This window comes from Scyliorhinus torazame, chromosome 15 (genome assembly GCF_047496885.1).
Source record: "Scyliorhinus torazame isolate Kashiwa2021f chromosome 15, sScyTor2.1, whole genome shotgun sequence".
Classification (NCBI taxonomy): domain Eukaryota; kingdom Metazoa; phylum Chordata; class Chondrichthyes; order Carcharhiniformes; family Scyliorhinidae; genus Scyliorhinus; species Scyliorhinus torazame.
The window spans coordinates 173,552,498-173,565,466 of NC_092721.1; the positions used below are offsets into that span (position 1 = coordinate 173,552,498).

The 12,969-nt window shown below is 50.0% G+C and overlaps 1 protein-coding gene across 1 annotated transcript in view; it reads left to right on the forward strand.

The window, feature by feature from the left end:
- Positions 1 to 12,969, forward strand: part of LOC140391993 (NACHT and WD repeat domain-containing protein 2-like) — a 60,411-nt gene that overhangs the window by 8,449 nt on the left and 38,993 nt on the right. The window contains exon 3 of the mRNA XM_072477114.1: positions 2,839 to 2,955. Coding sequence (XP_072333215.1) covers positions 2,839 to 2,955 — 117 coding nt within the window. The remainder of the gene's footprint in view (positions 1 to 2,838; positions 2,956 to 12,969) is intronic.

The window sequence follows — 12,969 nt, forward strand, 5'->3', positions numbered from 1 at the left end:
AGAGGTAAATATATATTGCCTGCATCTAACTTGATTTTAAGGATTTTATATGCAAGCCTCCTAGTTCTGTCATCCCTACAAATTTCAAGTAACCTATCCAAACAGATTGATTCCAATCCCTTCTTAATTCTGAATTTATATCCACTCTAATCAATGTTTCTCTGAAGAATTTTGCTCCAATTCATCCTGGTTCTTTGCTGCAGCTTCCTCAGGACTTTCACTGTGTGCTGGGACTAAATCTACAAGCAATACTTCAGGCATGGACGATCAAAACCTTTTAATCTATTTTACAATATGCAGGCATCAGCAGGGATCGACACGATGTACAGGAGCTGGCATAGGGAAGGGGTAGAGCGGGTAAGGGCTCTGTTTGTAGATGGGAGGTTCGCAAGACTGGAAGAGTTGCAGAGGAAGTTCCAGCTGCCGAGTAGGAGTGAATTTAGGTACACACAGATGCAAGATTGTGTATATGAGGAGCTACCCTCGTTCCCTCAGCTGCCAAAGTATACGCTACTGGATCAGTTGCTAACTCAGGAAGTCCTGAGTCGGGGAAGGGAGGATTATGGATGTTTATGGGTGATTGTTGGAAACGGAGAAGGTGCCAGTGGAGGAGATGGAAATGGGAGGAGGAGCTGGGGATAGCGTACGTATGTATGTGTGTGTGTGTGTGGGGGGGCCGACCTGGAGTGAAATTATGCCCCGGATGGATTCAAACAGCATCCTGTGCCAGGATGAGTCAAATACGGTTTAATTTGTTGCAGAGGGCCAATATTACTCCCAGTGTATGAATGGATTCTTCCCTGAGGTGAAGTACTAAATGTGAGAGGTGTGCAAGGGTGCCTGCAAATCATGTCCATATGTCTTTGTCTTGCCTGAAGCTAGGGGGATTCTGGACGTCTATTTTCAATACACTGTCAGAAATTGTGGGTTTGAGGATGGCGCCATGTCCATCGGTGCCGATTTTCGGTGTTTCGGAGCTGCCGGAACTACTAGATGGGCAAGAAATGTTGGCCTTGCCTGTGATGTCAACATCCCATGAAAAGATTTTAAACGTATCTCCCCCCCCATCTCCCTCCATGGCAAGAAATTGCTTCCCCTCCCTCTGGCCAGGGATCAGATCCCTCTCCATAACCTTGGACTGACTGGCTCTGGAATCTTCCCTGCCCAAATGGAAGCTAAACCTGTAAATCAGGCTGACTTTCTGCAGGGAACATGTCACTGACAAATAGGGAGACTGAAATGCCACAGTGTGTGGGGAAAGTCAGATCTTTAGGTTTCCCATTTGAAACTCTGCAACCCTCGGACCCTCCATCCTAAGTAACCTCCTGTTAATACCCAGGACTCTTACCTGCTGTTAATACCCAGGACTCTTACCTCCTGCTAATACCCAGGACTCTTACCTCCTGCTAATACCCAGGACTCTTACCTGCTGTTAATACCCAGGACTCTTACCTCCTCCTGTTAATACCCAGGACTATTACCTCCTGCTAATACCCAGGACTCTTACCTGCTGTTAATACCCAGGACTCTTACCTGCTGTTAATACCCAGGACTCTTACCTCCTGCTAATACCCAGGACTCGTACCTCCTTCTGTTAATATCCAGGACTATTACCTCCTGCTAATACCCAGGACTCTTACCTCCTCCTGTTAATACCCAGGAATATTACCTCCTGCTAATATCCAGGAGTCTTACCTCCTCCTGTTAATACCCAGGACTATTCCCTCCTGCTAATACCCAGGACTATTACCTCCTGTTAATACCCAGGACTCTTACCTCCTGTTAATACCCAGGACTATTACCTCCTGTTAATAGCCAGGACTATTACTTCCTGTTAATACCCAGGACTATTACCTCCTTTTAATACCCAGGATTATTACCGCCTGTCAATACCCAGGATTCTTACCTCCTGTTAATACCCAGGACTATTACCTCCTGTTAATACCCAGGACTATTACCTCCTGTTAGTACCCAGGACTCTTACCTCCTGTTAATACCCAGGACTATTACCTCCTGTTAATACCCAGGACTCTTACCTCCTGTTAATACCCAGGGCTATTACCTCCTGTTAATACCCAGGATTCTTACCTCCTGTTAATACCCAGGACTCTTCCCTCCTGTTAATACCCAGGACTCTTACCTCCTGTTAATACCTAGGACTCTTACCTCCTGTTAATACCCAGGACTCTTACCTCCTGTTGATACCCAGGACTCTTACCACCTGTTAATACCCCCGATTATTACCTCCTGTTAATACCCAGGACTATTACCTCCTGTTAATAGCCAGGACTATTACTTCCTGTTAATACCCAGGACTATTACCTCCTTTTAATACCCAGGACTCTTACCTCCTGTTAATACCCAGGACTATTACCTCCTGTTAATACCCAGGACTATTACCTCCTGTTAATACCCAGGACTATTACCTCCTTTTAATACCCAGGACTCTTACCTCCTGTTAATACCCAGGACTATTACCTCCTGTTAATACCCAGGACTATTACCTCCTGTTCATACCCAGGATTCTTACCTCCTGTTCATACCCAGGACTATTACCTCCTGTTAATACCCAGGACTATTACCTCCTGTTAATACCCAGGCTTTCACCTGTAGAGCAGCAACTTGGTTGGGTGGAAAATAACTGCTGACATCTTTGGAACCACACCCTGACTTTAGCTGGTGGCCTGAGGAAGATGAAAGTTTGGGAAGAGCAGATTGTCCGTGTCCTTGCCAAGTTGGTGCCCTGCATGTGCCAACTTCCCTGGGAAGGTGACTTGGGTTTCAGCATTGCGTGGGCCGGCAGCAAACCAATAACCTGCCTGTATGTCAAATTCACAGGCAATCGATGCTTACATGGGAGTGGATCCAGATGATGTCTATGATTCCGATGTCCGGAACCTCCGGATGAAGCTGTTGGATGAATGTTTGAAGTTTTCTGCTGGGCCTTGTTTTGTGGTGAGTATTCAAAATAAATAAAAATCCGACAATGGCAGGCAATGTAGGCCAGAGTGGAAATAGATTGCTGAAGTTGTATTTTTTAATATAAATTTGCTGAAACACTGATTGCTGCTCCGTGGTGCTGTAGTGATGTCATTTTTATACAGCAGGACATGCATGTGCTTCGCCACTGTGGTGAACCACTGCAATAGGAGATGTAAGGTAGGACCTGCACTACAGGTTCGCCGGTAGCTCCTGCTGGCTGGCTCCGCCCACGGAGAACTGTATAAATATGCATGACCTCCAGTGCCCTGCCATTTCGCCAGCTGCAGCAGGAGGCCACGCATCTGACTGTAATAAAGCCACAGTTGTACCCAACTTTAGTCTTTGTGCAATTGATTGTGCATCAATTTATTACAGTCAGATTTTCCACAGAATGGATATCAGAATTAAGCCCGATCGCCTGCAGCTGGATCCGCACTTGCCTGACGCCAGAAAAGACTTTACTCACTGGCCAGCATGTTTTGAGGCCTACATCAAGGCTGCGGACCCCGAGCCAATGGAGGCTCAGAAGATAAACGTCCTGTACTCCAGACTGAGCTCTAGCGTGTTCCCGTTGATCCAAGACGCCACGAATTACACAAAAGCAATGGAACTCCTTAAGGAACACTACGCGCAGAAGGCGAACACTCTCTTCACCAGGCATGTATTCGCCACCCGCTCACAACTACCTGGTGAGTCCATAAAAGTCTTCTGGCGGACCCTAATTCCACTCGTCCGGGACTGTGACTGTCAGGCCGTTACGGCCGCCGAACATGTAAATCTCCTCATGCCTTCGTGACGGGGATTGCGTCAGACCGCATCCGAGAACGATTACTGGAAGGGGCCACGCTCGAACTGGCGGAGACGAAAACCTTGCCGTTCTCCATGACGGTCGCATCCCGTAACGTACAATCGTACCCCTCACACCGCACTGCCCACCCTTCTACTCCTTCCTACCCCTCCTGGACCCCGCCGATGACCCCCTCAGCCGGGGCCCTGCTTCCCAATATGCCTGTGCCGCACGCCGATCCGCGCACCCCGGGGGTCCCCGCTGCTACTTCTGCAGTCAGCAGAAGCGCCCCCGCCAACACTGCCCGGCCCGCAGTGCAGTTTGTAAAGCCTGCAGTAAAAAGGGCCACTTTGTGGCTGTGTGCCAGGCCCACGCAGTCGCTGCGATCGTGCCCGCTATCGCCCCCTCCCCCCACGCCAGACGCACAATGGGAGCCGCCATCTTCTCCTCCCAGGTCCATGGGCGCCCCCCATCTTGTCCCGACCCCGCAATATGTGCACCATGGGCGCCGCCATCTTGTCCCGACCCTGCAATGTGCACACCAGGGTCGCCGCCATCTTGTCCCCCACAGGGTCTCCGGACAACCCGACATCGGAACCGCACACGCTCGCCACCCAAAGCATCCGATGGCTACCCGCAGCTCGCTTCGATGACGCTGGACCAATCTCGCCCGCACAACCTGGCCACCACGTCGACGATGGATAAAATCAACGGCCACGCGAACTCATGCCTGCTGGACTCTGGGAGCACCAAAAGGTTCGTTCACCCAGATACGGTAAGGTGCTGCTCCCTTGTGGTCCACCCTGCCAATCAAAGGATCTCCCTAGCATCCGGATCCCACTCCGTCCCGATCCGAGGCTTTTGTACAGTCACCCTCACTGTCCAGGGCGTAGAATTTAGTAACTTCCGCCTCTATGTCCTTCCTAATCTCTGCGCTGCACTCCTGTTGGGCCTGGACTTCCAGTGCAACCTCCAGAGCCTCACCCTCAAATTCGGCGGGCCCTTACCCCCCCTTCCCGTTTGCAGCCTCGCGACCCTCAAGGTCGATCCCCCCTCCCTTTTTGCCAAACTAACTGCGGATTGCAAGTCCATTGCCACTAGGAGCAGACGGTACAGCACCCAGGACAAGGCCTTCATCAGGTCAGAAGTCCAGCAGCTGCTTAAGAAGGGTATTATCAAGGCCAGCAACAGCCCCTGGAGAGCCCAAGTGGTAGTGGTTAAAACTGGGGAGAAACATAGGATGGTCATGGACTACAGCCAGACCATCAATCGGTACACGCAGCTCGACGCGTACCCCCTCCCACACATATCTGATATGGTGAATCAGATTGCGCAGAACCGGGTCTTCTCAAAAATTGACCTGAAATCCGCCTACCGCCAGCTCCCCATCCAGATGTCGGACCGGCCATACACGGCCTTCGAAGCAGACGGTCGCCTCTACCACTTCCTTAGGGTCCCTTTCGGTGTCACAAATGAGGTCTCGTTCTTCCAAAGAGAGATGGACCGAATGGTCGACCAGTACGGTTTGCGGGCCACGTTTCCGTACTTAGATAATGTCACCATCTGTGGCCATGACCAGCAGGACCACGACGCCAACCTCGATAACTTCCTCCGCACTGCCTGACCTACAACAAAGAGAAGTGTGTGTTCAGCACGACCCGGTTAGCCGTTCTCGGTTATATAGTCCAAAACTGACTTCTCGGGCCCGACCCCGACCGCATGCGCCCCCTCATGGAACTTCCCCTCCCCCACTGGCCCAAGGCCCTCAAACGCTGCCTGGGGTTCTTTTCCTACTACGCTCAGTGGGTCCCAAACTATGCGGACAAGGCCCGCCCACTCATTCAGTCCACCCAATTCCCCCTCGCGGTCGAGGCACAACACGCTTTCGCCCGCATCAGAGCAGACATCGCCAAGGCCGGGATGCGCGCAGTGGACGAGTCACTGCCTTTCCAAGTAGAAAGTGACGCTTCAGACATCACCCTTGCCGCCACTCTAAACCAGTCAGGCAGACCCGTGGCATTCTTTTCCCGCACCCTTCATGCCTCTGAAATTCGACACTCATCCGTCGAAAAGGAGGCCCAAGCTATCGTTGAAGCTGTGCGGCATTGGAGATTCTGCGGCTGGCCGGTAAGAGATTCACTCTCCTTATGGACCAACGTTCAATAACACACAGCGGGGCAAGATCAAAAATGATAGAATCTTGCGGTGGAGAATCGAGCTCTCCACCTATAATTACAAGATCTTGTATCACCCCGGTAATCTCAACGAGCCCCCAGACGCCCTCTCCCAAGGTACATGTGCCAGCGCACAAGTGGAACAACTTCAGGCCCTACACGACAGACTTTGTCACCCGGGGGTCACTCGATTGTACCATCTGGTCAAAGCTCGCAATCTGCCCTACTCTGTCGAGGAAGTAAGGACAGTCACCAGGGACTGTCAAGTGTGTGCGGAGAGCCGCACTTCGACCGGCCGGACCGTGCGCGCCTGGTGAAGGCTTCCCGCCCCTTTGAACGCCTCAGCGTAGATTTCAAAGGGCCCCTCCCCTCCACTGACCGTAACACATACATTCTCAGTGTGGTCGATGAGTACTCCAGATTCCCCTTCGCCATCCCATGCCCCGATATGACGTCTGCCACCGTCATCAAGGCCCTCAGCACCACCTTCGCTCTGTTCAGTTTCCCCGCCTACATCCACAGTGACAGGGGATCCTCATTCATGAGCGATGAGCTGCGTCAGTTCCTGCTCAGCAGGGGTATAGCCTCCAGCAGGATGACCAGCTACAACCCCCGGGGAAACGGGCAAGTAGAACGGGAGAATGGGACGGTTTGCAGGGCCGTCCAACTGGCCCTACAGTCCAGGAACCTCCCAGCCTCGCGCTGGCAGGAGGTCCTCCCTGACGCTCTACACTCCATCCGGTCACTATTGTGCACCGCCACTAATAACACACCCCATGAAAGTGTTTTTACCTTCCCCAGGAAGTCCACATCCGGGGTGTCGCTCCCGACTTGGCTCGCTGCTCCAGGACCGGTCCTTCTCCGTAGGCACGTCCGACTCCACAAGGCGGACTCTTTGGTGGACAGGGTTCACCTGCTCCACGCCAACCCTCAATATGCCTACGTTGAGTTCCCCGATGGCCGCCAAGATACTGTCTCACTCAAGGACCTGGTACCGTCAGGTTCCACCCCAACACCCCCCACCCCCCCACCTCCCACCGCGCCGCCAATATTAGCCCCCCCCCCCCCCCCCCCCCCCCCCCGCTTCCCTTTTCCACACAAGAGGACGAAGAGGACTTCTGCACACTCCCGGAGTTCCCGATGACTGGCCAGCATCAGCACCGCCATCGGTGCCACCTCCACCACCGCCAGCACCGACTTCGCCGCCTCCGTTACGCCGCTCCTAATGAAGCACCAAAGCACTGGACCGGCTGAACCTTTGCCAGTCAACATGGACTTTTCTTTCCCTACCACTGTACATAATAGCACTAATTGTATATAGTTTTACGTCACCCCCGCCGGACTCATTTTTAACAGGGGGTGAATGTGGTGAACCACTGTAATAGGAGATGTAAGGTAGGACCTGCACTACAGGTTCGCCGGTAGCTCCTGCCGGCTGGCTCCGCCCACGGAGAACTGTATAAATATGCATGACCTCCATTGCCCTGCCATTTCGGCAGCTGCAGCAGGAGGCCACGCATCTGACTGTAATGTCTCGGATCGTGTTTTCCGGGTCCTTAAGGGGGAGGGGGAGCAGCCCCAAGTCGTGGTCCACATTGGCACTAACGACATAGGTAGGAAAGGGGACAAGGATGTCAGGCAGGCTTTCAGGGAGCTAGGATGGAAGCTCAGAACTAGAACAAACAGAGTTGTTATCTCTGGGTTGTTGCCCGTGCCACGTGATAGTGAGATGAGGAATAGGGAGAGAGAGCAATTAAACACGTGGCTACAGGGATGGTGCAGGCGGGAGGGATTCAGATTTCGGGATAACTGGGGCTCTTTCTGGGGAAGGTGGGACCTCTACAGACAGGATGGTCTACATCTGAACCTGAGGGGCACAAATATCCTGGGGGGGAGATTTGTTAGTGCTCTTTGGGGGGGTTTAAACTAATGCAGCAGGGGCATGGGAACCTGGATTGTAGTTTTAGGGTAAGGGAGAATGAGAGTATAGAGGTCAGGAGCACAGATTTGACGTCGCAGGAGGGGTCCAGTGTTCAGGTAGGTGGTTTGCAGTGTGTCTACTTCAATGCCAGGAGCATACGAAATAAGGTAGGGGAACTGGCAGCATGGGTTGGTACCTGGGGCTTCGATGTTGTGACCATTTCGGAGACATGGATAGAGCAGGGACAGGAATGGATGTTGCAGGTTCCGGGGTTTAGGTGTTTTAGTAAGCTCAGAGAAGGAGGCAAAAGAGGGGGAGGTGTGGCGCTGCTAGTCAAGAGCAGTATTACGGTGGCGGAGAGGATGCTAGATGGGGACTCTTCTTCCGAGGTAGTATGGGCTGAGGTTAGAAACAGGAAAGGCGAGGTCACCCTGTTGGGAGTTTTCTATAGGCCTCCAAATAGTTCTAGGGATGTAGAGGAAAGGATGGCGAGGATGATCCTGGATAAGAGCGAAAGTAACAGGGTACTTATTATGGGAGACTTTAACTTTCCAAATATTGACTGGAAAAGATATAGTTTGAGTACATTAGATGGGTCGTTTTTTGTACAGTGTGTGCAGGAGGGTTTCCTGACACAATATGTTGACAGGACAACAAGAGGCGAGGCCACGTTGGATTTGGTTTTGGGTAATGAACCAGGCCAGGTGTTGGATTTGGAGGTAGGAGAGCACTTTGGGGACAGTGACCACAATTCGGTGACGTTTACGTTAATGATGGAAAGGGATAAGTATACACCGCAGGGCAAGAGTTATAGCTGAGGGAAGGGCAATTATGATGCCATTAGACATGACTTGGGGGGGATAAGGTGGAGAAGTAGGCTGCAAGTGTTGGGCACACTGGATAAGTGGAGCTTGTTCAAGGATCAGCTACTGCGTGTTCTTGATAAGTATGTACCGGTCAGGCAGGGAGGAAGGCGTCGAGCGAGGGAACCGTGGTTTACCAAAGAAGTGGAATCTCTTGTTAAGAGGAAGAAGGAGGCCTATGTGAAGATGAGGTGTGAAGTTTCAGTTGGGGCGATGGATAGTTACAAGGTAGCGAGGAAGGATCTAAAGAGAGAGCTAAGACGAGCAAGGAGGGGACATGAGAAGTATTTGGCAGGAAGGATCAAGGAAAACCCAAAAGCTTTCTATAGGTATGTCAGGAATAAGCGAATGACTAGGGAAAGAGTAGGACCAGTCAAGGACAGGGATGGGAAGTTGTGTGTGGAGTCTGAAGAGATAGGCGAGATACTAAATGAATATTTTTCGTCAGTATTCACTCAGGAAAAAGATAATGTTGTGGAGGAGAATGCTGAGCCCCAGGCTAATAGAATAGATGGCATTGAGGTACGTAGGGAAGAGGTGTTGGCAATTCTGGACAGGCTGAAAATAGATAAGTCCCCGGGACCTGATGGGATTTATCCTAGGATTCTCTGGGAGGCCAGGGAAGAGATTGCTGGACCTTTGGCTTTGATTTTTATGTCATCATTGGCTGCAGGAATAGTGCCAGAGGACTGGAGGATAGCAAATGTGGTCCCTTTGTTCAAAAAGGGAAGCAGAGACAACCCCGGCAACTATAGAACGGCGAGCCTCACGTCTGTAGTGGGTAAAGTCTTGGAGGGGATTATAAGAGACAAGATTTATAATCATCTAGATAGGAATAATATGATCAGGAATAGTCAGCATGGCTTTGTGAAGGGTAGGTCATGCCTCACAAACCTTATCGAGTTCTTTGAGAAGGTGACTGAACAGGTAGACGAGGGTAGAGCAGTTGATGTGGTGTATATGGATTTCAGCAAAGCGTTTGATAAGGTTCCCCACGGTAGGCTATTGCAGAAAATACGGAGGCTGGGGATTGAGGGTGATTTAGAGATGTGGATCAGAAATTGGCTAGCTGAAAGAAGACAGAGGGTGGTGGTTGATGGGAAATGTTCAGAATGGAGTTCAGTCACAAGTGGAGTACCACAAGGATCTGTTCTGGGGCCGTTGCTGTTTGTCATTTTTATCAATGACCTAGAGGAAGGCGCAGAAGGGTGGGTGAGTAAATGTGCAGACGATACTAAAGTCGGTGGTGTTGTCGATAGTGTGGAAGGATGTAGCAGGTTACAGAGGGATATAGATAAGCTGCAGAGCTGGGCTGAGAGGTGGCAAATGGAGTTTAATGTAGAGAAGTGTGAGGTGATTCACTTTGGAAGGAATAACAGGAATGCGGAATATTTGGCTAATGGTAATGTTCTTGAAAGTGTGGATGAGCAGAGGGATCTAGGTGTCCATGTACATAGATCCCTGAAAGTTGCCACCCAGGTTGATAGGGTTGTGAAGAAGGCCTTTGGAGTTTTGGCCTTTATTGGTAGAGGGATTGAGTTCCGGAGTCAAGAGCTCATGTTGCAGCTGTACAGAACTCTGGTACGGCCGCATTTGGAGTATTGCGTACAGTTCTGGTCACCGCATTATAGGAAGGACGTGGAGGCTTTGGAGCGGGTGCAGAGGAGATTTACCAGGATGTTGCCTGGTATGGAGGGAAAATCTTATGAGGAAAGGTTGATGGACTTGAGGTTGTTTTCGTTGGAGAGAAGAAGGTTAAGAGGAGACTTAATAGAGGCATACAAAATGATCAGGGGGTTGGATAGGGTGGACAGTGAGAGCCTTCTCCCGCGGATGGAAATGACTGGCACAAGGGGACATAGCTTTAAACTGAGGGGTAATAGATATAGGACAGAGGTCAGAGGTAGGTTCTTTACGCAAAGAGTAGTGAGGCCGTGGAATGCCCTACCTGCTACAGTAGTGAACTCGCCAACATTGAGGGCATTTAAAAGTTTATTGGATAAACATATGGATGATAATGGCATAGTGGAGGTTAGATGGCTTTTGTTTTGGTGCAACATCGTGGGCCGAAGGGCCTGTACTGCGCTGTATTGTTCTATGTTCTATGTAATAAAGCCACAGTTGTACCCAACTTTAGTCTTTGTGCAATTGATTGTGCATCAGCCAGTGCTGGCAGTAATATATCTGTACTGCAGGTACATGCAGCCCAGCCACCCGGCTTGATCTACATGCCTTTTTATTTTTCCTGTAATTATTGTGCATCAGTAACTGATGCTTAGACCAAGCACCAGTTTTGTGATCGGATAAAGTTTGGCAGAAAGACTGTCTCAACTCCTGAGAGGAAGAAGTGAGGATTGCTTTTTCAAACAAAAAAGGTCAGGTTATTGGTGAATCCATGTGCTGGCTCCCCACGATTTCATTGTTAAACCGGCTCCCCTATCCCGTTGGCTGAATTGTACAACATACAAAAACCCATGTTCACAGTTCCACCATTGGGCTAAGCGACTCTTTCCCCCCAAATGGAGCACAGATTTTTATTTTGCACAGACTTCGCTGTGTAGGTCTACATAATTATGAGGGGCATAGACAGAGTGGATGGTCAGAGACTTTTTCCCAGGGTACAGGGGTCAATTACTCGGGGGCATAGGTTTAAGGTGTGAGGGGCAAGGTTTAGAGGAGATGTACAAGGCAAGTTTTTTTACACAGGGTAGTGGGTGCCTGGAACTCGCTGCCGGAGGAGGTGGTGGCAGCAGGGACGATAGTGACATTTAAGGGGCATCTTGACAAATACATGAATAGGATGGGAATAGAGGGATACGGACCCCGGAAGTGTAGAAGATTTTAGTTTAAATGGGCAGCATGGTCGGCGCAGGCTTGGAGGGCTGAAGGGCCTGTTCCTGTGCTGTACTTTTCTTTGTTCTTTGTTCTGTGACCTGCATTATAGACATGCCAAATGTAAAAACAAAAACAACAACACGCTGTATAAATACTCAGTGATGTTTCCCAAAGCACCTCACAGCAGCAGCAATGAAATAAAAATTTACACCCCAACATATAATAGAGCAGATGATTGAAAGCTTGCTCAAAGAGGTAGGCTTTAAGGAACATCTTATAAGGGGATTAAAGAGGTGGAGAGTTTACGGAGAGTATTCCAGAGCTTTGAAATCCCCATCAGTCAGTCTCAATGAGATCCGACTGGCATTTGACGATAGGATCCTGACATCATGGGGGATAATAAAGATAGTTCTTCAATAATACGAAGAAAAGGCCTCCAATTCTGCCTTGTTTTCCCTCTGCCCTTGAATATTATTGTCTTTCTAATGGAAGGGGAAGAACGGTTTATGATTTAAATATTTTCCATTGTGCAATAATTCCAGCCAAGGCCAGGCTAACACAAAACGCGGATTCATTCCTTGAAAAATAAGCCTCAGTCACGGTGTACAATGTCAGCCTCCCAATGAATCCCTATTGTCGAGCCTCCTCCCGCTCAATACGGGAAATCGAACTCCAAGGCAAATGTTGGCCTTGATTTCAAAGGAAATGAAGAGTAGAAACAGGGAAGGCTCGCTAAAACTGTACAAGGCACTAGAGCACACCTGGAATACTGTGAATAGGTTTGGTCCCCTTATTTAAGGAAAGATATACTGGCATTGGAGGTCGCCCACAGAAGGCTGACTCTGGGTATGGGCGGATTTTCTTATGAGGAGAGGTTGAGTAGGTTGGGCCTGTATTCATTGGAGTTCAGAAGAATGAGAGGTCACCTTATTGAGACATATAGGATTCTCAGGGGGCTTGACAGGGTCGCTGCTGAGAGGATGTTTCCTCTTGTGGGAGAGGCTAGGACCAGAGGGCGTAATCTCCGAGGAAGGAGTCGCCCATTTAAGAGAGTTGAGAAGGAATTTCTTCTCTCAGAGGGTATTGAATCTGGAATTCTTTACCGCAAAGAGCTGTACAGGCTGAGATAGACAGATTTCTAATCAGAAAGGGAATCAAGGGTTAGGAGATTAAGGCGAGGAAGTGGAGTTGAGAATTATATCAGATCAGCCATGATCTCATTGATTGGTGGAGCAGACTCGATGGGCCGAGGCCATACGGTGTACTTCCATTCATTTGGAATGGGCATCCACTAAGACAAAGAACATAGAACCTAAAATGGACCAGCGAAGTCCACATGTGCCTGCACTCACGGTCTGCCTGGCCACACACACATGGGTGCAGGGATGCCTGGTGCTCTTGGCATAA